Source organism: Patiria miniata, unplaced genomic scaffold (genome assembly GCF_015706575.1).
Source record: "Patiria miniata isolate m_02_andy unplaced genomic scaffold, ASM1570657v1 HiC_scaffold_22, whole genome shotgun sequence".
In the NCBI taxonomy this organism is placed as follows: domain Eukaryota; kingdom Metazoa; phylum Echinodermata; class Asteroidea; order Valvatida; family Asterinidae; genus Patiria; species Patiria miniata.
In genome coordinates this window covers 3,673,281-3,700,344 of record NW_024037061.1, presented here as the reverse complement: position 1 = coordinate 3,700,344, position 27,064 = coordinate 3,673,281, and the positions used below count along the sequence as shown (strand labels likewise).

Below are 27,064 nucleotides of genomic sequence, written 5' to 3'. Positions count from 1 at the left end.
CCGTACATTCTAAAAATTGGATTGAAGAGAAAAACAGTCAGACTTACACCCAGCAGATTACAGGTATAAGGTCGGTGGTGGTATGTTTGACTGTTTTCTTGTCAAACTTACTTTTCTGGTCAAATTTACAAGAATGTTATAGAAAAAAAGTGATACGGGCAAACGCAATCCACGTACTAGATGCTGCCAATTAAAGCTGGATGAATCGGTAATATGGCTCCACCGTTTTATTACCAGTCACTTTTCTTGGAAAAATAATAGTGAAAAGCTGGTGGGGGGAAAATCGTCGAGTTGCTAGCTAGAGAGCTGGCGATGCAGAACGCATGCGCGTGTGACAAAGTGCCTTCTTCTTGAAACGCACGTTTATGTTATTTTTTGTTTATCTCCACCACTTAAAGTTATATATTTTTTTCTCGATGGAGCAAGAAACTAAATTAGCATAGGTAATTCACTACTAGAGTCTAACTTTATTATATTGAATTTTTTTAAAAAAAATTTTGGTTTAACTTTGATCAAATTACTACACACTGTACAGTCAATGTACATGGCATTTCGAGACACCATTACGTTAGCGAATGCGTAAATTTATATCTTAAAAGTGTTGTTTGAGTTAGTTTTCTATTTCCCCTGAAGATCACAGAGCCGTTTCTTCGGTTCGTACGGAAGCCGACCCATCTCCAGCGTGATTGTCCCCGCTAGCCCCCGTGCCACACCGCTCGCTCACGGTAGCCACGACTGGAGCTTCTCGCTTGGGTTCTGCAACACCACCAGAGCAGCAAGCACGGAACAGCGCCCTCAACTTGGCCCTCCACAGCGCCCTCACGCGGCCATTGGCGAAGCAGAGAAAGATGAGGAGCCCCTGGCAGGAGTTTGAGACAAGGTAGATGTACTCCAGAACCGTTGACTTGGTAACGGTTGCTAGGAAACCGACGAGCCAACAGAAACCCATCAGGCTGGAAATCTAGGGTGAAATAAACGAGACGTGTTTGGATTTGAGATTGAAGATCAACGACTGTTCGGTGACTCAAATCTATTCAGATTCCGTAGATAAACTTTTTTGGTGAATTCACCAAAGTTGTATTTAAGTCTTCACCAGATCTTCAATCGCGAGTCAAGTCACAAGATATTCAAAAATTGCACTGTAGCTCGAAAGCCTGAAGAAACCTGTAGATAGGAGACAATGAGAAGAAATGACAGTTTTAGAGGTGGGAGGAAAACCTGCAGAAGAATATTCTGGTTAAAACCCACGGAATCAGGCAGGTACTGAACACCCAATCCACATGTGGTCCGGGCAGGAATTGAACCCGGGCCATAGCGGTGGCAGGCGAGGAAAGTATAACCACGACGCCAACCTGACTCCCAAACTTGTGATAGAATGGACTAGGCTACAACTCTTACTTTAAGCGGCTCACCTTGAGATAGATCGGTAGTTCCTCCATTGCTTGTCGCATGACTGGCGTGTTACCCTTCACCATCTGCGCTTTCATCTTGGTGATTCTAATTCCACGAACGGTGAGAGAAAACAGAACCAGATTGACCAGAACACATGCCAACAACGGCACTACGAAGGCATAGAGCATTTGGTCAGAGCTGTTGATAAAGCACACGTCCCCACTCCGGTAACGGAAGAGCGGGACGTCACGTGATTTGTAGGTCAACTCCAGAACGAGGCAAGGAATGCTGATGCAGCACGGCGCACCGTAGGCGTACAGGTAAAAGTACACAAGTTTTCTTCGGGTGACGCGTTGGTCTCGAAGTGACATTGCAGAGACTGAAAATGCTCCGTACATCCCAACTGCGATGATATTGGACCAAGTGGATACCGAGAGCCAAAACACGTGTCCCAGAAATGCGACTGCGGTGCAGGCTACGTCGTTCGCTGTTGATATTTTACTCAGCAAAAACATGAGATTCGCCAGTATTAACGAAGCGGTGAGGTTCAGCATTGGGCAGCGCATGTGGTTACGGAGGCTTCGAAAAGCCAAGTACGTCACGAAGATGACCGCGGTCGCAATCATTGACAAGGTCAAACCGATCAGACTTATGAGCAATTTGGCAAGGTCATCTCTGGTTCCTTGTACAGTACCATTGTCAAAGAAAGAACAAACCATAACGCTGCCGTTCCGGAGAATGGAAAAGTTCCCTGGTGCGAGAATGTATCCTGTCGGGAGATATTCCAATGAGCTGCCCTCCGGTCCACCGATTGGACGAAAGAGCGACGCGTTCAAAGCGACATGCGCACACGAGAGCTCCTCACCGTCGCAAACTCTTACGCGCATGCCCAGTTTGTCGAAGCTTTCATTGCCTGGTTGCCAGCCGTAGATCACACTATACACAGTCTGTTCCGCTGAGTACCAAGTGTTATCAACCCGTACAAACCCATCCGAAACATTTGACTGTAGCGGAAAAATTTCAGTAATATTTCCTACGACATTCCCACATTTTGCAGTTTCTCTGATACCACATGTGGCCGAGTGACATCTGACGAATACGATCGATCTCAAATTGGTGTCGTTGTTGAACGAAAGACACTCTCCAAAGCCACCTCGGGAACCGTTCAGAAGAACAATATCAAGTTCCTTTTCGAGGATGTTTATGTCCAGTTGAGCATTTTCTCTGGTCATTGTCATTTCGAAAGAGGTGGTGTTGGAGTCACTAAGCCGGCATTTCGGCACTATTCCTCCTAAAGTGAAACGTTGTACCGAGAGTCCATCGAGAATTTGAAGAAGTGGCTTGGCCATACATAAGCCAACCTCGCCAGCACTGCTGCAGTTAACTGTGCCGTCGATGTTCACTTCTACCAGGAATTCCACAGTTGCAGTAACATTTGATTCCTCTTCGGTGTCGGGAGGTTCCTGTGCGATGCACTGTCCGCCCTCAAGTCGGTACCCGTCAGCACATGACAGAATTCGGCAGCGATCCGTAAACGGATCGAAGACGAAATCGGCTGGACAGCGAGAGGGAAGGACCAGATCGTCTACTTGGGCCGTACCGGTTCCGAAATTGATGAGAATCGATAAAGATGGAATCATTGGGGTGACGAATGAGCCAGAGCCGCACACTAATGCACATGAGTTGGTAATCGCGCCTGACGTAATGCGGACTCCGTGGCTCAATGCGCAGTGCGGATTCCTGAACACGCGACGCGGTCCGGGTGGGAACCTCTCCGGCTCGATTGCGACGGCCGCGTACGAGTCGCACGCTTCGCAGAGACCCGTACTCCCGTCGTGTGAGCCGCAGTCTGCCACGACATCCGGGAAGCAGTACCTCACTCCGACACCCTTGCGAGAGGAAAAGACTAACCGGCAAGCCGCATCCAGGTCCTGAAAGTCAAACGTGTAGTTGGCTCCGCGCTGACGCGGTGCGTCCAAAATGGCGGCTGACTGGTTTAGCGAGTTGCAGTACACATCCACAGCCCATGCATCCAGCCTACTAAGGTCTTCACCGTTGCAAATAGCACAATACACGTTTTTGTAAGCCACTCCTCGAGCTCCGCTGACGGGGGTCTTCAGAATGACGTCATCACCTGGTGGATCCTCACAGAGTCGACGGCTGTTCACAGAAGCATTTGCAGGACAGAAACTGTTCAACCAAAATCCGTACCGATATGGTGGTTCTGAGACGGGCTGACCCACATAGGTGCATGGAAAGTGGCTTCTAGGAGTGCCCGTGGTCGTCAAGTATTCGGCCAGGCCGTCAAACTCACTATCAACACCACTTTCACCATCATAACCATCATCACTCACATTACAATCCCGCCTTAGTTGGCCATCACCACCGTCAAGACTACCACCATCAGAACTGCTCATGCAGTCACCAGGATCAGGCGTTAACTTCGCCATTTTGGACGCACTGCGCCTGCGCGGGCCCGGGAGCTGTGACGAACCATCTTCGTAGTCGTAACAACAGTCGCCGAAGAAGCCGCAGGCGTCATCGCAGTAACACCAGCGGACGCAATCGCTGCCACCTTGATCAGTGTTGGAGTTGCCTTTGACCTGACACAGGTGGCCGAGGGTGCAGACTGGAACCGCGTCTACTCTTGGGGACGGTCGGATCATCGTCGCTGCAAAATATACCAAAAAAATGTATTTGAATTAAAAAGCAAATAGAACGACATTCGCAACAGTCGCACAAAACGGCCATCGCACACATTTTCAATGTAATTAAATTGTATTAGGAATTTCGACATTAATTAAGTTCTCGCAGGCTAGACTGGTTCGCTATATTAAAATCGATAACATAGGTATTGCGAACCAGTTTGGATGGCAGGGTGGGTCCTTTTCCGCGCGCAAATGCATCAAAAATGAAATTTCATTTTTTTAAAGGTGTAGACGCCCAAACATACATAAATATATACATGTATATATATATATATATATATATATATATATATATATATATATATATAAAATATAGTATACAAGCTAAAAATTCGTTTGAATAACAAAATGTAATAAAAAATACCGCAAATAAGCGCAAAGGTGCCTCTAAACATCAAGCTAATAAAAAAAGGGAAAATGTTTATGGCGCCAATGGTTGGGGCGGCATTTAGACATTAATCCATATTCACTATGCGCAACACGTACACTCTGGAGTACGAGTTAGGCCGTCCAAACATCAACCACTCAATTCCCAACTGGTTCACGGTCCCTCAACCACCGTTCCGAGGTATGGGTCGGGAACCACTTAACACGTGACGTCATGCGCAATGCTTCAACTCGGTTCAGTTGAAACGGACAAGGCACTCGCGATTTTAATGAAAAACACAAACGCCTTTTAGTCAATCTTTATTCCCATCCAGATCTGATTGCAAGTGGCTTGGAAAGGACCTCCTCTCTCGAGAGGGAAAGTCCTGCTTTAATTAACCGGACACTAATCAAAGTTGACCTGGCATGACTTGAATAAACAAAACGATGGTCGGTGAAAGCGGTCAATTAAAAGGATACAAGCACTATATTGATAATATAAATGAGACAGATAGATCTACGCTGTCCCAAAGTGTGCCTGACTTGATGCTTCAATCGGAACCAATTTATCTTTCAAACTCCGCATTGGCCTTGCCTCTTTTTGCTTATGCAAGTTTGGAAAAGGTGTCAGCTTTTTGTAAAGGATAAGAAATAAACTGTAATCCCCACTTCTATGAGGGCCGTTTTATAGCTTCTTTTAAAAACATGTTCTTCGTGCTTTTGTTCGTTTCTAATAATACATAGCACAACTCAAAATCGGGTTCTACCCGATACCTATGCTCCCCAAAATCCTTAGGGTTAGGGTTAGGGTAGGGGAAGTCATCTGGGAGAACATAGGTATTGGGGAACATAGGTATGCACCCCTCAAGATCCAAAGAAGAATCTTCAAAACCTAACATAAAGTTTCAGCTCAATGGACATGACACTTTTCGAGAAAACAGTGAAAGACCATGCACAGCCGTTTGATCACAAAACACGATTTCGTCTACTCTATGGCACTTGTTGTTTCCATTGATCAGTCAACTAACTGATCGATGGAAATCACCTACATTTTGTGTCTTCTAACTGACAGCAAGCCAGACTAAATCATTTCACGGGGTGCTTAGTGCCAGTACAATCATTAATCCAAGAAAGCTTTTGAATTTTAAGTCGGTAGGTGTAATGCTCTTGGGATAAAATGCAAATGCTTATGCCTTTATTAATGAAAACATTTTTAGCTATTATGTTTTAAAGACACTAATAGCGATACTTAGGAACAGAGCATTTATTTCATTTTCATAAGTAAGCTAAGTAAAAGCATTTTTTTTAGACAACATGATGTGCCACCACCATGATATTAAAACCATTTTTAGAGGCCTTTAAATTAAGAGAATATGAGGACAATGTCGGCATCAAATTGGCAAGCTGACGACTTTGCCTTTAATAAATCAGGCCTAATGGTAAAGGCTTGCTGAAAGCTAATTAGTTTCATACGAGCTTTTTGCATTGAAATTGATGCCTGATGACGTGCAAACAGCCCAGAGAAAACACGGCGCTGGTCCGGAGGTTTGCTGTTTACATCAGGCCAATTGGATGGACACACGGTTCATTTTGTGCGTGTCAATCTTCTTTTCAAACGCAGCGCTAGTGACAGATCGAGGTTTGAACTAAGTGGGAGTTACGCAAAATTGTTGCCGTTTAGGAAAAAAGATCACCCCCAAATCAGCTGCTGACCCAACGGGGGGGGGGGGGGGGGGGGGGGGGGGGGAAACACGGCGCTGGTCTGGAGGTTTGCTGTTTATATCAGGCCAATTGGATGGCCACACGGTTCATTTTGTGCGTGTCAATCTCAATTTCCAACGCAGCGCTAATGACGGATCGAGGTTTGAACTAAGCGGGAGTTACGCAAAATTGTTGCCGTTTAGGAAAAAAGATCACCCCCAAATCAGCTGCTGATCCAACGGGGGGGGGGGGGGGGGGGGGGGGGGGGGGGGGGGGGCTAGAGAAAACACGGCGCTGGTCTGGAGGTTTGCTGTTTATATCAGGCCAATTGGATGGCCACACGGTTCATTTTGTGCGTGTCAATCTCAATTTCCAACGCAGCGCTAGTGACGGATCGAGGTTTGAACTAAGCGGGAGTTACGCAAAACTGTTGCCGTTTAGGAAAAAGATTACCCGAAAATCAGTTGCTCACCCAAGGGTGGGGGGCCCTCGGGGGTTGAGCCCCCCCCCCCCCCCCCCCACCAAGAGGTTGTCATTTTTTTGGTCCTACGAATTGACCTTGGTGATATGTTTGTGGCCTATTTTCGAGTAGCATAATAGGGGTGTAGGTGGCGCCACCAACGTAAAAATAGTCCCCCCGCCCCCCCCCCCCCCCAAAAAAAGCTTTTTCTTCTGCGGCCCAAAATTTTGGGGAACATTGTTTAATTTTTTTATTTCTGATGTATTGGAGGGTGAAAAAATGGACAGATAAAATAATATCACAGACGGAAAACACAAGCTGTAGACTGCGGCACAATCAATCAATGTGGTGTCAGACAGTGCCTGCCATTACTGTCAGGCAAACGACACAGCCTAATTGGCCGCATAGGCCTAATGGCCATGATAGAACATTATAGGGACGGTAATCTCGTGGTACGGAAAAATGAAGGTTTATTAAATGTATGAAAATGCACCGCTGCTCATTACAAACTGAGTAATAAAAACAGCAATGGTGTCAACATGCGCATTTTTTTTACATTTTGGAGAACAACTGAATTGTCGAAGGGTAAAAGAATTGTTCCAAGAACCGTTACAAAACTGCTTAGTTGCAGATATGCCCCGAAATTGGTAAGCAAACTTGACTAAAATTATTCTTGGTCTTCCAAAAGATAAAATGGTAAAATGCGTTTTGCTTAAAATCGCAGCAAATACGGCATGAGATTTGTGATTCATGTAACTCAATTTCAACTTTAGTCCAAAATTCTACCGAGTTTAATCGTCCACCTACGTGGACTTACATCTAATTCAAGAGTATGTGATCAATATTATGTTGGAGAACTATTTCATACCATGTTTGGTACGGGAAGATTTTAATACCTACCATAAAGGGTCATTTTCACAGAAATTAATGGCAAAAATATTGCAATTTATAGAAACATTTTAACATTGCTCAGCGTTGTGTTGAAATATGGCGATTCTTTTTCAAGCTTTATGTCAAGAAGCTTTTAAGGAAACAGGCCAGAAATGAGTTCACATTAGCTACGGCAACAAAATGGCAAAAGAGAACTTACTGGATTGGTCGGCCAGAGCAAAGACAGGCAGAGTCGAACAGAAGACAACCAGCGCGAAGGCACGATTTCTGTCCATGTTGCTGTACGGCTGGACAGCGATGCAATGCGGCACCTGCACCCAACAGGCAAACTAAAATGGACAAAATCCGCCGAGAGTCGCACACAGTAGGGCGTCACGCGCTTGCAATCACGTAGCCAAATTCATCCAATCGAAGGTCGTGCTTCCAGCGCGTTCGCGTTGAGTGAATTAAGTATCGAAGTGAGGCCGCGTATTCTGGTTCACTTCGGTACTCGTCGCATGCACGAGGGACTAGGCCATTTCCCAAGCCTCGGATTCGTCTCCAGTATCGGCTTGTGCCTCCCAAAATCATTTAGAAACCAAGAACAAGACGAAGTCGAGGTGAATCTCACCAGTACATTTTATTAATCGGAAAGGTCATGATTGACATATTCAGGATTTACTTTCGGGAGACATTCCCATATGGTTGCGCACACAGTTTCTTATCCTTTCCCACGCATTTTGATTTATTCATATTTTGGACCACGATCAATCGATGTAGCCTATTTGCTACGATAGCATTTTGCCTCTGAATACTGAATACGAGTTGTGACATTAGAGAAATATGGAAATATCTACAAATGTTAGGTGTCTACCAAAGGTATAACGTATGACGAAATAAATGTCTCATTACCCAACCTAGACTTATGCAACTTTCATTACGAAATGATGAACACACCTGAACACAATAATAAGCCTCTTCCGGCAGTAAGTACTCTATAAGTGTAAGAGAGTGAAGAAAAAAAATACTATTATATTTGGACAACTCTTTTCGAGTGTGTGTGTGTGTGTGTTTTTTTTTTAAATTCTCTTAGTGTGAATGATATGAATCTTTTTGAGTGTTTTTCATTCGATGGCTCATATAGTAAAAAACACACACTCTAAAACAGTAAATTAAATTCCAATGAGATGCATCTTTTTGAGTGTTTTTCTCTAGATGGCTCATATAGTAAAAAAAAAAACCACTCTAAAACAGTAAATTAAATTCAAATAATTTACTCATTTACTTCCATTCAAGAGCCATTTCAACATGGCGGACAACTTCGAGTGGTTGTTTTTTTACATTTAGAGAGCACTGTTCAGATATTTCTTGAATGTCTTTCTAAAACAGAGTTTAATAGTAACTATCTCATAAAAGTTCTACATACAATATAGGACGGTCGCTTTTAACAATGAAACTGCTTCTTTGATTATTATCTACAATCTTATACAAAGTCAATTAAAAATACATTCCGCTGGCTATTTTATTTTAAGAAGAGGAAAAAAAAGAGAAACAGAAAATGAAAATAGAAGATGAGGGACGAATCACGTGACCATTATTGTAATTTTAACAACATGGACTTTTTTTAGCATCCCCTTTCGATTTTTCCACGGCCGGTGATTTCTCCCTACACTTCTGATGCGCGCTGTGCCCCTCCCCCCTCCTTTAGAACAAAATCCTGGCGACGCCCATACCACTTTCCGAAATCACCCCCTCAACATCACCAGGCCTATACCACTTTTCACGGCGCACTCAAAACTTCAACAAACGATTTTAATATCACAAACTCTAGTTACCAAAATATTAAACCAAGTGGCCGAAAGCGACAAAAGTTTCAAGCAACTGTTTTCAAGAAATAATACTGCATAATACATGCCAATAATGCTATCATTTAAATATTTATGAAACAGCAACAGATTCTTCCTTTTTCCTTAAATATTCGAAACTTAAAAGTTATGTAAGATTTGTGTCTTAGTTCTAAAGTGGGGTAAAATTGTGCTTGTATAAATTGAAATGCAAAAAACCGTGAGTTTACATATCATCATTATCAATATCAATATCCGCCATATCGTACTCCCGCACACTTGTACTAGTGTCGCTTCCAGAGTGACTTTCCGCACCAGAGCCACTAGCCCTGTCGCCATCACCATCATGACCCCCTTCACCACTGTGGCTACTAGCTTTATCACCACCTTCGTCGTCTTTGTCATCACTGTCGGAGCGCCCATCACTATTATCTCCATCAGCATCATCAGCATTGTGATCACTGGTATCTCTCTCACCACTTGATTCGCCCTTATCATCACTCTCACCACTTTTATCACCATTATCAATACCAGACGCTTCAACTCTTGCTTTATCACCACCACTAGATTTATCACCATCATAATCACTGGAATCAGCCCTATCACCACCGTCAACATGTTTATCATCACCGACACTAGTTTTATCACCACCATCACTAGTTTTATCACCACCATCGCTAGCCTTATCACCATCACCACCGGAAGCGCCAACATCACTATCACCCCCCTTTTCATCACTATCAACAGCCTTATCACCACCATCAGTTACCTTATTACTACCAGTACTACTATCACCATCTCCTCTTTCAACATCATCACCAATCTCATTACTTTCACCACTTTCACCACCCTTAGTATCACTACCACCGTGATCACTTGCTTTCTCACCACCATCACTAGCCTTATCACCATCATCATCATCACTACTTGCACTCGCTCTATCGCCACTCCCACCGGCCAACAGACCACTACGATCATTCCCGTCCCCCGTTTCACCCCCTTCCCCACTGGGTGTGTCACCCCCACCCTGCGAGGCCTCACTCCCGGGCACCACCCCATCTGCGATCCCTTTTTCCTCCACCTGTGGAAAGCTCTCACTTTCCCCCAATTTTTCCGGTAACGACCCTTGAACGGCAGCGGTGCCAACCAGCACCTCCACCCCGGGCTGGGGACCGTTCTCCCCCACGACCTGATCCTTCTTCTCTCGCTTCTGTCTGGGTTTCTCCGGAAACTGGCTACCCTTCTCGTTCACGGCCTCGTAAGGCGGCGGTGACCTGGCGGTGTACGCGTAGTCATCCTTATCCGGCACGTAGGCTGGGTTGAGCACTTCGCGTCCGTACACATCCATATTTAAATCTACGTTTAAGGCTTCGGTGTCTTCGTAACGATCGCGGCCCCAACGCCATCTCTTCATGAAGTTCAATCTGAAATAACACCCAAACATTAATCGTCAGAATATAATCAGCAGATAATTCACGATTAAAACAAACTAGGCCTGCATTAGTCACGTACATGGTATACTCCATACTTCCTTCATGTGGCTAATTAAACGATATAGGATATTGACTGACATCTAGGAATAAGCCAATCAGATGGTGGTGACGTCACTTACTTGCCAAACTCCTCCCCTTCTCGCATGGTATCCGGCAGATCCCTGCCTTTGGTTTCTGGTAGTGGGATGAGAAGCACGCCGGCTACCACCGCAGCCGCGCCGAAGACAATCAGATGCAAGTCGTTGGTGACGTTGTCCAGCTTGGCCAGGTTAAAAATGAACGGGGCCACGATGCTGCCCACACGCGCAGTCACGGAGCACAGACCAACCGTAGCGGACCTTTTAAAAAACGGTGAACAGACGGAGCAATTACCGCCATTGTTTCATATTATTCAAACATTCCGATTGGCTCATGTAAATTAGCCATCGCCTCGTCCATATTTTTTCTTCTCTTCTTTTCAACACGCTGGTTAAAATTTGGTTGGTTAAAAAAAGGTGGTTAAAATTTTAACCAACATTGTGTAAAATCTTCCAATTCTTCCCGACGTTTAGCCCAACGTTTGGCACATTTTGCCCAACGTTGGGTATTTTTTTGAACGAACAGTTGGGCTGTTCATTTGCTAAACAACAGTTGGTTAAAATTTGTCATTTTACCCAACGCTGATTAAATTTAATTTACCCAAATTACCACTGAGACTCAAAACAACATATACCAAATGCATTGGGAATTCTGTTAGAAGAAAAATGTTACCAAGATTTCCCGATTCGGTCCAGTAGTTTTTATTCTAGAGCCTATTTTGTGAAACAAAGTCAGAAGTCATTTTGTCCCGATGAATAACTAAATCATTTGGTAGAGGTATTAGTTGTTATATAGTACCCGCATGATCAGTTGCATGCTAAAGGCTCTGCAGCAAAATCTATACTGGACCGAATCGGGAGATCTTGGTATCATATTTATTCTAGAAAGATTCTCCATCCATTGGTACGGGTGGTTTGATTCTCAAGACAGTGGAAGTATGCCGTTCCTTGGGCCGGGGGGGGGGGGGGAACCCTGTTTAGGCAACCCCAAAAATCTCTTCAATTTACCGATAATTAGGTCTATGAGCTGGTAAGTAAAAAAAAAACACGACACTTGACCTGGTTAGGGTTCAAGTAATCCTCAAGCCACGTAGAAACATGACAGGCGTAGCATGCATTTAGGTTTTATGAAATACGGACTCATTGCTGGTATTGCGCATGCTCATGCATAGATAATTAGGAGAGGGACCGGTCACGTGAGAGGGTTTAACCAATAAAAGGGAAAAAGAGTCAGATTTTCATATGACACCAACAAATCGTCGAGATGTGGGCCGTGTGCACAAGCCTGGCTTACCGGACCGGCGTCGGGTACATTTCGCTGGTCCACAGGTAGATGATGTTGAACGAGGCCGTGATGCAGAACTTGCCGATCATAGCTACCACAGTTCGGGCGATTGGGTCTTCTGTTGTCATGAGAGAAACAAAACACACGTCCTGACCAAATACACCTGTCAATTGTTTTCCCCATCCTCCTACAGCAAGTTGAAAAGCTAATGAAATATACTCTCTACATCTCTACATGGGAATCGACCAGTGGCGTATCCAGCGGGGGGGGGGGGGGGGGGGGGGGGGGCACTTTGTGGGTCAGCAATAATTTCAATAAATGTTTATAGAGTTCTTCTGACATCAATCCCACCAAAGAAAATGTGGACTCCATTATGTAGTATGCATAATAATGGTCAGCTTTGGAAGATTGGTACCGCCCCCAGCTTTTTGATTTTACGGAGGCCAAGTGTCCGGAGAAAAAAACCAAAAAAACATGTCTACATTTCGGCGCGGATGTGCGGTTGTGCCCCCTGACATCAAAAGCTGGATACGCTGCTGGTATCGATATTAGCAATAAATATTGTTTAAAAGATGTGAAAAGAGGGGGATGTGAGGATTCTTTATTTTATAGACACCCTGTATACTACAGTATTTACATATTGTTGCTCCTATTAAGGTGACCTTTGACATGTCATATTGCAAACAATAGCAGGGCGGGAGATACGTTAAATGCTCCTTATCAATAATCAAGTCATACACAAATACATCTCGGACTTTAATTTGTGTCTCAAGTTCAGTCAACCGAATTTCTGATATTTAAGGTGGATTGGGTTTGTCAATGAACATTGGTTTTTTGTGGGTGTTAAGCCCGTTTTAAGTGGGTCCTTAGTACAAAGTTTCATAATTTTTATCAGCCAAATTGAATTAAAGTTCAACATTTTCGTATCGAGTAAATGAGAATTATCCCGCAATAAACTAAAACATGCATTTGAAATTCACTACAGACGACTAAAAGTTTTGAAAAAAATTGGTCACCCAATTAAGTTTTTTAAAAACTTTAGGCCTTTGTTTTTGTCAACCGAGTTAGCTCACCAACAAGGTATAGTAAAAATGCCCCCCAAAAAACCATACGTCGTGCGAATAAGTCGTCCTTACTTTTTTGCCGTTGCCAATTTTTGAGGTTTTTATTTTGTTTTGTTTTAATGTCGTTTAATAATCACGCCTATGCTTGTTTGTTGATAAAAATGGTATAGACGAATCAGGTTGGAATAGCGTTGCTTTCGTCGCCTTCCACCGCTGTGACCCGGGTTCGATTCCCGCCTGGGCCAATATACGGATTGGGTTTTCAGTCCCTACCCGATTTCGTGAGATTTCCCTAGAATTTTTTCCTCCCACCACTAAAACTGTAACTTCCTTCCACGTCACTGGAAGAAAAAGTCGAAAGACTTTTGTGGGCTTGCCCGGCCAATCACCGTATAATAATAAATACATTTAAAAACAAATTGGTCACGTGGTCACTGTACACTCATAGAAACCCCCTTAATGGCGCAAGCATTGCGCTAGCTATTGTACAAAGCAACTGCCCCATGACAGATCATCTGAACAATAGCTAACACAATGCTTTCGCCATTGAAGGGGGCCACAGTGACAACGTGCCCGGAATTTGGTCTATATATTATGTCAGCACCGTCAACGAGCCAACGTTACTCATAAAACAGTTGAGGAAATTTCATTTTAAGTCCATTCTGTTTTACAAACAACTACCAAATTAGTAAATTGAATATCTGAACTGAATATGATGTCAAAGAAACAGCGCCCTCTGGTTGAAACGCTGCCTCTGTGATGCAAAAACTATCACTTGGCGGCGCTCTCCACCATGATTTCCCCAAACTAAAAGAGCCCGGTCTGCGCAAGCGCCTTACCTAGGAAGATGGTTGCCAGACAGGCCACGCCCCCGATCAGCTCAAGTCCTATCATGTTGATCTTGCGACCGATGACACGAACGCCGATGGTGGCGTAAATCAAAGCTGGAATCTCAACAGCCCCGAAGAGGAAGAAAGTCCAGTACGTGTCGAATCCCAATTCCTGCGTGCTGAACGCTAGACCGTAGTACACCATGCTGTTCGTCATCCTGGGGGTGGGTGCGTGGGGGAGACAAGGCAAGCTGACCCAAGAGCCTTTTTTTCGGGCGATTCACAATGCAGTGCGCCACCACGAGTTTGCCACGGAGAGTCCATTTCATAAAACATGGCCCATTTGAATGAGTGTCAGTCACTGATCTCTACTATTCTGATCAGTTAGTATCTGTTATACTAACTAATCAGTGATCAGTGATGTCAGTAGACAACTTGCGCTAATTTGTTATATATTAGGGCATAGCATTCTGCCGCCTTTCACAAATCACCACATTGATGAAGAGACAAGAAAAGGGCAAACAGATACTCGAATCATACGCCTACGAACCTACTGACCGGAAAAACGAACAATTTTTAAACGTCCCGCGCTGTGAATTTGTCCACCATATCCCACAATGCACTAGGGAAAATGAATTTTGCGTGGCAAACTCTTGGTGGCGCACTGCATTGTGAATCGCCCAAATTGTTTTACGGGGTAATCATGATACGATAGCACTGCCAGGCTCTCGAATGAATGTAAGTCAGTCAGTCAGTTAGTTCGATAAATCGAGAGTTTTTCTCTAGAACGAAGTCTGAGAGATCTTTTAAGGCTTGAACGTTATTTGAAGAAACACACACAAAAGAAATCACCGAAATTATAAATCCAAGCACAAAAGCTTTCGTATAATAATATTGTTTCGTATCGTGTTAAATGTCCCATGAAATGTAAACAAAACTCACCAGTTGTACTGCAAGATGATCGTCCTGAAACACATATTGGGGGTCAGGTACAGATCATAGAATGAGGGCACGTGTCCTTTAGAGACTTCCTTAAATTAAAAGGCAACACAAATCTGAATCTAAAATGGTACTCTTCTTTTGATTGATAATGTCAGTGTCAACTTACACTTAAAATGTAAAGGACATAAGCATCTGCAGTCCCAATAGAGGTTTATGCAACAAACACTGACTCACTCAAACATCATAATAAAAACTCTCTGCTCTCGAGAGTTGATTGGCAATAGCGATAGAGTTTACTGCTGAGGGACATAAACACACGACATCACTCGTCACCTTGAAACCGTGCACGGCCTTCTCGTCAAAGGTCACAAACGTCTTCATTCCCAATAGTGTTTAGTGCTACCCAAACCGACCCGCTGTGGCCTTCCTCTCGAGTGGTGATCGGCAATTGCGATAAACTATTCTGCAGAGGGACATATATACCTCCTCACCTTGAAATCGTGTACTTCCTTCTCGTCGAAGATGACATCAGGGAGCTTCTGATCCTTCTTGTTCCATCTGCCGACCTTCCGGATGACTTCCTCGGCCTCACGGACTCGACCCTTGGTCAAGAGCCAGCGAGAGGACTCGGTCAGGGGTCTACAGGTGTGGGGAAGGAGATAGTTAAACTAGCAACTTTTGTATCAATACATGAAACCATTCATGACACACGTAAACTCCCGAGCTATCTTCCGAACATCCGAGTGTCAACGAAAACGGGATCGGAAATTTCGGGCACTGTCGGAAACGGAGGAGCACCTTGCCTGAGAAATACACTTCACGTTCTTTGAAAGTCAGGGAAATCATAATTTGACAGTTTCAGAAACTCCAGAGCGATCTGGAGAAAGAGGCAGAAGTAAAACATGAATCAACTGGATAACTTACATCACCGCAAACAGACTAAGGAAAAGTGGAATGATTGGGATGAATGCCAACGCGCGCCAACTTCGTATTGCCATGGCAACGAGGGCCACCGTCATGTAGCCAAATGAATAGGTGACGCCGATGAGAACCCCGGCAACGATGCGCCATTCGGCCCCCACGAACTCATTCACTGAAGGAACAATAATAACACAAAATTGAGTAAAAAGCCCACCAAAATGTTTCAATTTGAAGGTTATTTTACAAGTCCAGAGGGCAATTTAAATACAGAAAGTTCACAGATGGATGGCATTTGGTATCAGGATCAATTTATTCACTGGTCTCCAGCATGGAGATCATTGGACTGCTCATTGGTTGTTCAGATTGAAGTCATCGTCCGCCATATTAGCGGTTCCGTTACAATGGAATCGTAACAACCCTTTGTAATTTAATAACCATACAGGGTGAGTCAGAGTGATCTGAACCTAAGTTCGTAATTTTTTGGTTGCAAATAGAGTATATTGACAAAAAAACTGAGTGCTGCATAATGATTGCTTATTACCTTGTTTTCCCACAGGAATTTAGAATTTTTCAAAATTAGTGGCTGTGGTGAGGAGTTAAGCCATTTTCATTGAAGTTGCTCGTTTTCCAGTCTGCACACGGAATTTTTGTTGTTGCCTTTTTAAAATATATGTCAATAACTTCAATCGAATCAGTCTCCATGACTATTATTACGCAGCTTTATATCAGTACGCGATTTAAATAAATTTGTTGAACCGTGGAGCCGTGGTTAGAGTGTTTTAACCTGTGTTCTTTGCTAGCGTTTTTCTTCAAAATGGTACCGTAACAATGGATATACATGAAACTTTCACCAAATATGTCCAAAATACCAGCCTATAACGTACCCCATTTGCACTTGTTTCGATAGTTGCTACATATTTGTTTCATATTTTCTTTAATTTGAGTACGGATCATTCTAACTCACACTATATTATACTTCTTGACTAAATATATATATGTTTTCTTTGAAAATTTAAAATTGTTGAAACAGTAGTTTTTATATTATTGTGTGAGTAAATAAAATTGCCCTGGTAGGCACTAAACTTAAGTTTTATAACATTATATTATGCATTGGAAGTGGTACAGCCTGGTTCCCGCCACACATTAACGTGGAGGGTCGGGAACCAGATTTTGTTTACATGGGGGATGAGTGCACTTACATAAAACGTAGCCGGAGACCCAACGGCCCAGTTGTCCCGTGCCGGTTACGAACCGAACGATGTAGTAATTCCACGGTGCGCTCGTGAAGGGCGTTGCCAACGCGCCCAGAAACCATATGACCATCGACACCATCAGCGCCTTTTTACGCCCAAACCTGCGAGGAAAAACAACATATGAACTCTTCCCATTATGAGTGGCAGGTCCGCTCCTGGACACCATAGTTTTTATTCTACAATTTGCAATTTAAAGAGAATATACATTTGCAAACATGCATCAAAAACAACCCCACGCACCAATCAGAGAAGACGCCGAAGATGAAAGATCCAGCCATAAACCCGCCAAAGAAGACTGCCGTCATGATATTAGTCTCGCCCGCATCGTTACAGACAAGCTGCCACTGAAACAAACGAAAAGTCCAAAGTAGTCTGGATGGAGGCAAGACCCTATACATGCATATTCATACATACATATTCATGAGGACAGGCAACGCCCTTAGTGATTCTAAAACCCAGCCTCGACTCCAGGGGCGCGTACTCGTTCCTTACACTAACCCCTGGCTGTGATGATGACGTAAATGACGCTGAATGGCTATTCACAGCGTACTGCGCGGGCATTTCGAAGATTGCACGCCGGGCGCGCCCATAATGCGCTCGCGCGCTTAGCTTTGCACGTAACGTCACGTACGAACAAAAAATTATGATTCAAAAGTCGCGATGCATGTACGATATGGATTATGTCAGCCGCGTTTTTCGTTAAAAAACCCCCCCTGTATCTGTGGTTGTAAAGGCACGAAAGGGATACGTACATTTAATACAAATCTTTGCTAATTAACACAACGTCCAAACGTTGTGTCTGATAGGATTGATTCTTCAAAATCACAACTTTTAACATTTTAAAGATGGCGTCGGCACGTAAAACGGATAAACTGCAGCCCTAATTATAATGTACCGTATTTTGGCACATTTAAATTACACAATTCCAGGGGTTACGATCGCGCAAGGCATGATGGGAAACAACATGGCGCTGCAAGATCGTACCCACGGGGCACGAGGTTGTTTAAAACCCGGTTCGTTAGTGACTTCGTCATACACGCGCGCGCACCACTGATCCAATAGGAAGTTTAAAGGATTTGAGTGCAGATGAGTACAAACATTCATTTTCAAAATTATACTTATTAGATTAATATCATGTCACTTTAAGGCATTTATTAAAACAGACATTTAGCGTAGCAGCCATCTTAGGGGACAATGCCTTCGTTACGTTTTAATGGATTCTAGCAACATTTTGTTTTGAGCTTTTTATATGTATTATTATAACTTTTTTGTAAAGCGCATTGAGATTTATAAGAATTAATACGTGTAATGGTACCATTAAGGAGACACGTTATCGTAACTTCTTCGCACGATGGGAGACATCGGTCATTGGGGAGACATGTTCAAGTCTCCCTAATGTCACAACCCCCCTTTAGAGGCAAAACTTAATCGTCGCAATTAGATTATATTTGTTGCTCGTGGTCTAATTAGTAAACATACCAAAATTCGTGGAAAAAGGACAAGGGAATATTGGGTTAGGGCACATTGGTTTGTGAAAAAAATGTGTGCACAAGTCTATGGGGATGTCTCCCAAATGTCCAATCCAGGGTAATTATTATTATTATTATTATTAATATTATTATTTTGCTGGGATATGCACCAGTGAACATTTAAAAAAAAAAAATTTCCTGACAGATGACGGGCGTTTCTCAAATCGGGCCGTTGGATCGTATCCGGCTCCGGCTCAAGCAACATACGCTTGAAGCCCAAACAGAGACGAAACCAGGGTTTCAGAAACGGCAGTACTTACATCCTCGATAATGGTGGTCCGAAACTGTGAATGGTCGAACTCCCATCCCTTCTTGCAGGGCACCTTGGCGGCATCGTAGTGGGTATGATTGATATCCGGGCTGAATTTCAGGTCTTCTGGCAAGTCCCACTGCAGGCAGTTCTCGTAGAAATATTTGTCCGGGTCCGGGTAGCGATCACTTGGAGGGATGGCGACCGCCTTAACAGCCGCCGTGCAATTCTCGGCAGTTTTGTAGCCGAACGCGGTGCAGTTGATCGGCTCGAACGTCTTGCACCAGTGATCGCTCTCGCCGGCGTAGAAAGCGTGTTGCAGCGTAGTGAAAGCACCCAAGAAGTTGACGAGGTTGAGGAAGAAAAAGGCGTACCACTGGTACCTCCCGAACCCGCCCAAAATCTCCAACACCTCATCAAACTTCATCTTAATTTCCCAGCTACCAAACTTCACCGAATTGATCGTGTGCGACTTGACCTTATAACTGCTGCTTTATGCTGCCGGTGCTTTGAAGGCGTGTTTTGGTCGTGTTGTCTTCGTTGTCCTTATCGTTTATCGAGCAACAAGTGCAAATTTGTAGTGAATCTAGCTGATAACGTGGGTCGAAAATTAATTTTCTTTGTGAAGAGGGTCCACAAAACAGCAAGGGACGCCCAAAGCAAACACATTAATGAATTGATAATAGTACGTCTGGCGTTAAGTTTTGTACAGCATACTAATCTCGGGTCAAGTCGTTAGTGTCAATTCACCGATTACCGTACTTTTAACAATCTTGAACCTCGCACTGCAACCGTCGAAACAACAGTGATATACGACCAATACATGTGTGAACGGGTATACGCAGTGTAATGCTTTCCACTCGATGCAAAACGTAGGCCAGATTTTCAAGTATTGAATATGCAAGCTTTTCGTAATTCTTGCTCTATCTGGAATGTTAATCCACTTGCTTTAACATTGTCTTGTGACGCTATAGTACTTGTATCACTGCTCGTTTAGAATTTGTGTAGGGCCCTTGCAATGTAACATTTTAATACTATCCTGGAAAATGCACGTTTGTGTCCAATTTAACTTAATTTTAAATTTGCGTTTTGCCATTCTGAAGGGTAAATTAGTGCTGTTTTGGTTTTATGCTAATACACTTTCCATATTCATGAGCAAAACCTTGATGTCAATACCGGGCAGAAACCTAATGTTACAGCTATTTCAGCACAAAAAGTTGCTAGACTATTGGATATTTTGCTGTTATAAATTTTCCTTTCTTTGGTAATTCGTTGTATTGTAACATGGCAGTAAGCCAATGAGCAACCCTTTCTCACAAAAGTTTTCTATGAGCATACGTTGGATTCACAATTTGAACAGAAAAGCCCTAAACTGAACAGTGTCTTCCTGAAATGACATCACACAGCAACAGCGCCATCAGTTGTCCGGAAAAAACGGACAAAATTCTAAATGTTTAAAGAAGTGCACTTTTCATAAAGGATGTCAAATAGTTTTCATACTTTTTAAGAGGAGTAGAAAGTTGCAAAAATGTGTTCCTAAGAAACAAATATCCCATGGAACCTTCAAGGTCATCACCTAAATGGCTTTTGTAACGCTGTCGATTTATAGCGCCACATAATTTGGCTTTGCTCGGCCACCTTTCTGTACCTGTCCCGCCCTCAACCTGGTTTTTGTTAAACCATTTTTATTTTATTAAGTAAAATTGTAAATCATATTAGCTGCATTGTTTCAATACATAATAAATACCCGCTTATATCAATGTCATCTTACAGAGCAACATATGGGTCTGTACGACAGAATTACTGTTATGTTAATTTATTTGGGGGTCCAGGAGGAATATGTAAAGTTACACAAGTCATGAGATACGCGAAATCAAATTCAAAAGTCCAATTACCATAGCAAAGTTGATTCTAATTGGTATTTACTTTGTAGCATCAAAGTTGATCTTATGATCGTACGATAATAGGTGTATGCCAGTGGGTATTCGCACAATTTCAATTGCTTTTATGTGTGTGTGGTTCTCATTTATAGTCATTATTTTTGTAACGTGACACAGTTATTTTTAAATTATTGATTTCATATCAAAATTGAGGCAGCCTATGTGAAAAAGCAAACATTTACAAAAGCATCAAGTACATGGCGGTAATTAATGTTGAAGAGCGCCCTCTGTATATAGCCTAGCACATAAAACATACAAGTGGGCGTTCCCGATCATAAGCCCAGAATTTCAACCTTCTCGTAAAAGATCATCAACAATCAATCACTTATTCAGCCTTTATATGAAGTTATAATTTGGCCAGCACACTTCATTCTCTGCATAAAAATTAATAATACGACTCCACACCAAATCAAGTTAATGTCGAGTTTATATAAAACCTCGACTTCATTGTCATCGCTTCGGCTTCACAACTCTGGCTCCAGGATGCAACAGTGCAAATAAATTCCCATAGACACTAGTGCTAAATGCCCATACTTCAAAATTCTTTTAAAAATACTCAGAACTCTCACAGGTATTCAAGCTGCACAGAAAAATGATGATCAACATGTAATCTTTCGTTTTCTTTTCATTTTTTGGTGGGTTGACAATTGACTTTTCGCGATATTTTCACCCAAAGAGGACCACCCTTATTTTCTCCAAAGCGGAAAAGTAGCCATCTTGAAAAACGATCCCTCCACAACATGGCAAAATAGCGCCACTTTCGAGCCCAATAGCATCCAAAATGCTCAGAATTGGAAGCCCCAAGTCCGGGCCAGAGGTTCATTACCATATCTCTTCAATTTCCCAATTTTACGGCGCTCAGAACTCTCTAATTTTGAGGGTATAACTTTTATTCATGAGCTTGGCGGATGGATTTACCGGTGTGCACCCTCCAGAATCAATAAGACGCCGTCCATGTTCTAAATCAAAAAAAGCAAAGTTGCAACACGAATCCGAACTACGATAATGCCGAGGCTTGGTAAACGCTCATTGAGAATCATGCATATTTCTCTTTGAATCATGCATATTTCTCACTGAGTATACAGTGTTTGAACGTCGGCGAAGGGCAAAACCTATAATTTGATATTATTTTTCTTTGCAGTGCATAAACGCATTTTGACAGGTTCACTTAATAATAATTAAAACAAAAACGATCCCCTCACAAATAATTATTGTTCCATTGCACAGATGGAATCTTGTTATTCAATGCAACTTTCTCTTCCACCTTTTTCGAGTTGAAAAAACTCATCAATGGCGTCCCACATTGCCTTGGTGAGTTTCTGCGTTGCCGGGTCGGGCCCATAGTCGAGGCACTCGGCATGCCACATAGCCACACCCCGGAGATCGGCGTGCTTGGCGTACAGGTACCGCACCGTGAGGGTCTCTGGGTCGTCGTACCATACTTGATGGGGCTTTCCCGTGGTCTTATCCTGTGTTATAAAAAGACAAGTGCAATTCCATTAATAACCACCTTGCACATAGCGCCCTCTATGAGGAAAGATTTTGACTTTTAAATTCAATGACGATGAAAGTGCAAAGTGTCTTGGCAAGCGCATCACAGATAAACAAAGACATGCCCTCGGTGAGGGCGCTCTTTGCAATTGTCTATACATGGTTCTTGTTTATGTCAAACGGTGGTTGGCAAAACTATGGACGACCGTCATGGCAAAACAAAACAGTAAATAAATAAGAACTTGATGTTTATGAGTGCAATGGAAGGAATATGTTCATGAGGAGAAAGATTGACTGTTTTTTCCCATTCCACTCGGCTACGCCTCGTCGAATGGAAAAGTCGACCTTTCACCTCAGGAAAATATTCCTTAATAAATAGATCCTTGTCATTTTATATTTTATGAAAACAAATACGTAACCTCACCGTCAATGGTCATCCACAACAGTCAACATGCATGCATTATAAACCCAACAGGCAGTTAAAGTTCTAATCCAAACAGTAGTACACCCAACAAGTTCAAAGTTCAAGTCCAAAACAGTATATAACTGATAGAACACTTGAACTGTTCAAACACTTTTCGTGTTAGAGTTCGTATCAAAGGTTGCGATTGATACAGTGTCAGAACGCGCAGTACCCTTGATATTGAGGCGGCGTGCAATGGAGCGAAACGACTGGAACCAAAATGCACGGTAAATGGAACCAAATCGCCTGATGCATGACGTAAATCACACAATGGAATATGTGTCAATGAAATGAGGCAAATGATTCAATCTCATGTGACTAAATGCCACCAATCAAATGACAAGGATCTTGTTAGGTGTTATACATGTATAACAATTAACAACGTTTTTAAAATACCTCGCAGATTTTGAAGCAATGACTATTGACACTACCTAAAATCAATATATTATATTGATTTTAGGTAGTGTCTATTATTGTTAGTCATTGCTTAAAAATCTGCGTTGTATTTTATAGCTACATCCCTCTGAAAATGCTGCTAGGTTTACATGCGTCATTTTGAGCAAGGCGTCTTTCAAACCACTTTGGAGATAAACTATAGAATGGCCCTCATTCAAAATGGCGCTCGGTATTTGAAAACAAAAAAGACATTGTGTACCCAGTGTCAAAAATTAGATTTACATGCAAATGGTTCTTGGTAACTTGGGTAGAACAGGCTTCTTCATACATGTCAATTTAAGTTAAATCTAATTTGTTCGTGCCATGTATGGTGCGTTCCATGAAATTCGCCTTAGTTGGTAAACTATAAAACAAAAAATCAAGAAACACTGGGTGCGTTCGATTAGCTTACACGTGTATACGCGGGGTTACACCCAGGGAAAGCCACGCAATGAGGCTAATCAAACGCTGCGGTGTATTCGCATATGGCATGCTATTGTTACGGCAGCCATCCGGCCATGACCGGCCCATGGCTAGTGCCGTACCGCGATTTTCGACTGCTTTCGGTACGACATTGGCCTAGCTATAGCAGCCAACCGTCGGGTTCCGTCCCTGAAAATAAACGGACCATACAACTTGCACATCCTAGTTTCCAATTTATTTTGTCTGATAAATAAACTTTTCTTTCCATTTGCGTCATAATCTGTACATTTGTACTTACGTCGCGGCGAATTCTGCCCGCCATGTTTACTTTTTGCGAAGTCGGGCTAGCCCGTTACGTCATTACACCGGGACTTTCCACCAGAGACCCGCTCGCCAGCTCGGGTAATGGTGTATGACACCGGAGCAGACACGAGAATCACGTGATGGCTAAACGAACGCTCTCGTGTTTGGGAAACTTACACGTGTAAGCTAATCGAACGCACCCATTATTACACTCTCTTACCGTGTAATCGTAGAACTTTGAGACGAAAGTGGAGTTCAAAGTTCCAACCATTTTAAGGTCCTTCAGCATTTGAGTTATGCCGCTGTAGCAAACTTGCGTAGGTGATGGAGCATTGTACCGCTGGTAACCGATTTTAGAGCAAATGTCGTCCTGGATAAAAGTCAACAACATTATGTGCATTAATCATATTTTTAAAAGCAGACAATAATTATATACTGTGTGTTTGTAGTTAGCTCAAATTTGTTGTACAATTTACCTTGAGAACGTGCGTGCATTCGTAGTCGTAGCCATACCAAGGGAAGGCGGGTACCAGTTTATTAGCTGGTATGCCGTCAGCTTGAAAAGATTCCACTCCTGAAAAATGAAGAGAAAATGTCGATTCTCTTAATTTTCTCAAACCACTTATTAAAGACTGTCATAATATTAACTGATTTTTGTTTTACCAATTTTGATGCGTTGGAAGGGGTCGTTTGATATTGCCATGTCGGCATCGGCATTCATGTCGTAATTCATGAGAACGAGGAAATCGCAGGATTCGGACAGGTTCTTGTAGTCATAGCAACGGCCCCAGGTACATCCGGGTGCGTACGGGGTGTCAAAAGATATCTAATAGGAAAACAAGTAAGTCCATAAATTAAATTATTTCAAAAGCCTGTACATTATATTTAATCATTTTAATGAAAATATTTGAAAGATTCGTTATGAATGGACGTTTAGATTTTCTAATTATAAAAACAGCATCCTCATATCTTCTAGCTCTTCTACATTAGCGCCCTCATTCGTCCATCTTCAAATTTAATTGGGCACACCTGGGCGTGTGGGTTGGCCTGTTTGAACGCCTTTGCAGTCTCGTTCACCAGGGCCACGAGGTCAGGAGCCTCGCTCTCGCTTAGTGTAGCCTCGAAGTCAATGTTGATACCGTCCAAGAACCCAGAGAGGGCAGTGTTCACCTGCTGCTTGACCCAGGCTGACCGCGCGGTGGCGTTGTTTAGCTGCTTTGCTGGATAATCAGCTATTGGGATGAACATATACATGGTAGCTCACTATACTTCACAAAATTGTTATTATTCACCTTATATTATTTAGCCTCCTATGATAAGTTGAAGTAGGGCCTACAGCTGTATAATTGTCACATTGCTAACAACAATAAATAACATTATGTGAAACAAAACAGGCTTAAAAGTAACCATTTCGGGCCTGGCGCTCGTTTAATGTAACCTTTTCATTTATGTACGATTTCGAAATCGAATTCGAAAGTTCAAAAAACCATCTTCTCTTGCTTAATGCTGTGTTGAAACTAATGTTACAATTTCATTACTGACCCGAAAATACATATCTCGCTCCCTTGGAGTGTGCATAGCACATGAGATCTGGGTCGTAAGGTCCAAACACGGCCACCGTAGTGATGTACGACCAATCGTATTGCTTCCAATCATCTTTATCGCCGGTCCGGAAAACAAATAACTGGATATCCGAAAAGAAATACAAAAAAGTTATTAATTTGATGGTAAAAACACTAGATGGACCATTCCACATTTTTACCATAAGCCCCGCCTACTTTTGATTTGTGTACATTTTCTCACAGTGTGACTGAGCTTCCGTAGTCACCTGACCAAAGGTCGTGATCTTATTGGTCAATGCGCAGTGTTTGATTGACATGCGGAAAGGACTATTGCTTGGCTCGATATACCAATATTTTTCCAGAATTTCTCATTTTCGAGAACATAATCTAACTTTGTTTCATTTGAGGAAATGTTTGTCTGCACAGTTTACCATCACTGAAAGAAATTTAACTGAATAAAATGCTTCACACTTAAACACTACTCTTTGTCAAATTAATGCTGCCTGAAATTAATGGCTTTACTAATGAAAACATGAACGCTCAATAAAATTGCCCTCCGAGATTTTTTAGAAAAGCCATTTTTATGTCACTCCCGTCACGGTTATATAAACGGAGCCCCCTTAAATCCCTCCGGGCTTGAACCTTAGAAAAAAAATACCAGTGTAATGCTTCCCGGTCTGATAATTGTACCTTTTACATGGCAATGAGTTTAGCGCTAGAGGGTCAACAACCTGCAGTTATGTGAGCAATAAAACTGTTAGGCCTATACGTGGTTCGAAGTTCTAATTCTGCATGGTTGAGCATCGGTATTACTATTCATTGAACAACAAATGCACCAAACAACCATAAACGTGTAGACCCAGGCCCCAAGTGTCCTTCACGCATTGTGCTAGAGGGGGCGTGTAAATACGGATGGCACTAAAGAAACTTTCACGGAAACATGGCTGGACAACTGTTGCAACAATGTGGCGACGGCTGAAATTCAGACTCGGTTATAAATGAAATACATCATCTATCTGCACACATTATCCGATTCTCTCACTCTGGTCTTACCTCTTTTCGAGGCGGTGCCTTGACGAGTTGACAGTGCGATGGGTCTTTGCACGGACACTGGCTTTGTGACACATCGCCAAGTACTCCGTAAAAACAGCAACCGACCAACAGCAAAACTCGCATGATGAAAAGCATGATGGCCGTTTTAGGTGTATGTATAGGCCTACAATTCCCCGTCTAAAGAATTATTATGCATTGAGTGCGCGTACACAATAGTCAGTGTCCCTAGCTACTACGACAGGCACGAGCAATAAGTGCAGGATGAGTGGAGTCCGGTTTTTATAGTGAACTTTGGGTGCGTTCGTTTAACTCACACCCGGGTCGACGCTGGTCATCCTCGTGCCGTTCGATTAGATCTGACGTCATGTTCGGGGCTCACCCGGGCCAGCCACCACAGACTCTGCTCGTG

The 27,064-nt window shown here is 42.9% G+C and overlaps 3 protein-coding genes across 3 annotated transcripts; all 3 read right to left on the bottom strand.

Moving 5' to 3' along the window:
• Positions 1-634: 634 nt before the first annotated feature.
• On the bottom strand, positions 635-7,793 carry LOC119730636. Its single transcript, XM_038203624.1, has 3 exons — positions 7,718-7,793; positions 1,413-4,063; positions 635-961 (listed from the first exon to the last, which is right to left on the bottom strand). Exons 1-3 carry the CDS (start codon positions 7,791-7,793, stop codon positions 635-637), a joined length of 3,054 nt encoding a protein of 1,017 aa, XP_038059552.1.
• A 1,425-nt stretch (positions 7,794-9,218) lies between these two features.
• On the bottom strand, positions 9,219-19,798 carry LOC119730986 (solute carrier family 22 member 13-like). Its single transcript, XM_038204067.1, has 10 exons — positions 18,996-19,798; positions 17,447-17,550; positions 17,153-17,307; positions 15,957-16,125; positions 15,524-15,671; positions 15,033-15,121; positions 14,100-14,308; positions 12,206-12,314; positions 10,954-11,172; positions 9,219-10,765 (listed from the first exon to the last, which is right to left on the bottom strand). The coding sequence occupies exons 1-10, from the start codon at positions 19,410-19,412 to the stop codon at positions 9,568-9,570; spliced, it is 2,817 nt and encodes a 938-aa protein (XP_038059995.1). The 5' UTR covers positions 19,413-19,798; the 3' UTR covers positions 9,219-9,567.
• A 949-nt stretch (positions 19,799-20,747) lies between these two features.
• Positions 20,748-26,899, bottom strand: LOC119730854 (di-N-acetylchitobiase-like). Its single transcript, XM_038203908.1, has 7 exons — positions 26,656-26,899; positions 25,583-25,724; positions 25,070-25,272; positions 24,704-24,866; positions 24,517-24,614; positions 24,261-24,410; positions 20,748-22,394 (listed from the first exon to the last, which is right to left on the bottom strand). The coding sequence occupies exons 1-7, from the start codon at positions 26,788-26,790 to the stop codon at positions 22,164-22,166; spliced, it is 1,122 nt and encodes a 373-aa protein (XP_038059836.1). The 5' UTR covers positions 26,791-26,899; the 3' UTR covers positions 20,748-22,163.
• Between the last annotated feature and the right edge of the window lie 165 nt (positions 26,900-27,064).

Coding starts and splice junctions, on each gene's coding strand:
- LOC119730636 (XM_038203624.1), bottom strand. CDS start 7,793: ATGGACAGAAATCGTGCCTTCGCGCTGGTTGTCTTCTGTTCGACTCTG. Junction 4,064..7,717: donor TGCTCTGGCCGACCAATCCA/GTAAGTTCTCTT, acceptor TATATTTTGCAG/CGACGATGATCCGACCGTCC. Junction 962..1,412: donor AACTACCGATCTATCTCAAG/GTGAGCCGCTTA, acceptor ATTTCACCCTAG/ATTTCCAGCCTGATGGGTTT.
- LOC119730986 (XM_038204067.1), bottom strand. CDS start 19,412: ATGAAGTTTGATGAGGTGTTGGAGATTTTGGGCGGGTTCGGGAGGTAC. Junction 17,308..17,446: donor TTCGGCGTCTTCTCTGATTG/GTGCGTGGGGTT, acceptor TTTTCCTCGCAG/GTTTGGGCGTAAAAAGGCGC. Junction 15,122..15,523: donor AGGAAGTACACGATTTCAAG/GTGAGGAGGTAT, acceptor TTTTAATTTAAG/GAAGTCTCTAAAGGACACGT.
- LOC119730854 (XM_038203908.1), bottom strand. CDS start 26,790: ATGCTTTTCATCATGCGAGTTTTGCTGTTGGTCGGTTGCTGTTTTTAC. Junction 25,725..26,655: donor AGGCACCGCCTCGAAAAGAG/GTAAGACCAGAG, acceptor TCGGATATCCAG/TTATTTGTTTTCCGGACCGG. Junction 24,411..24,516: donor AATGCACGCACGTTCTCAAG/GTAAATTGTACA, acceptor ACTTTTATCCAG/GACGACATTTGCTCTAAAAT.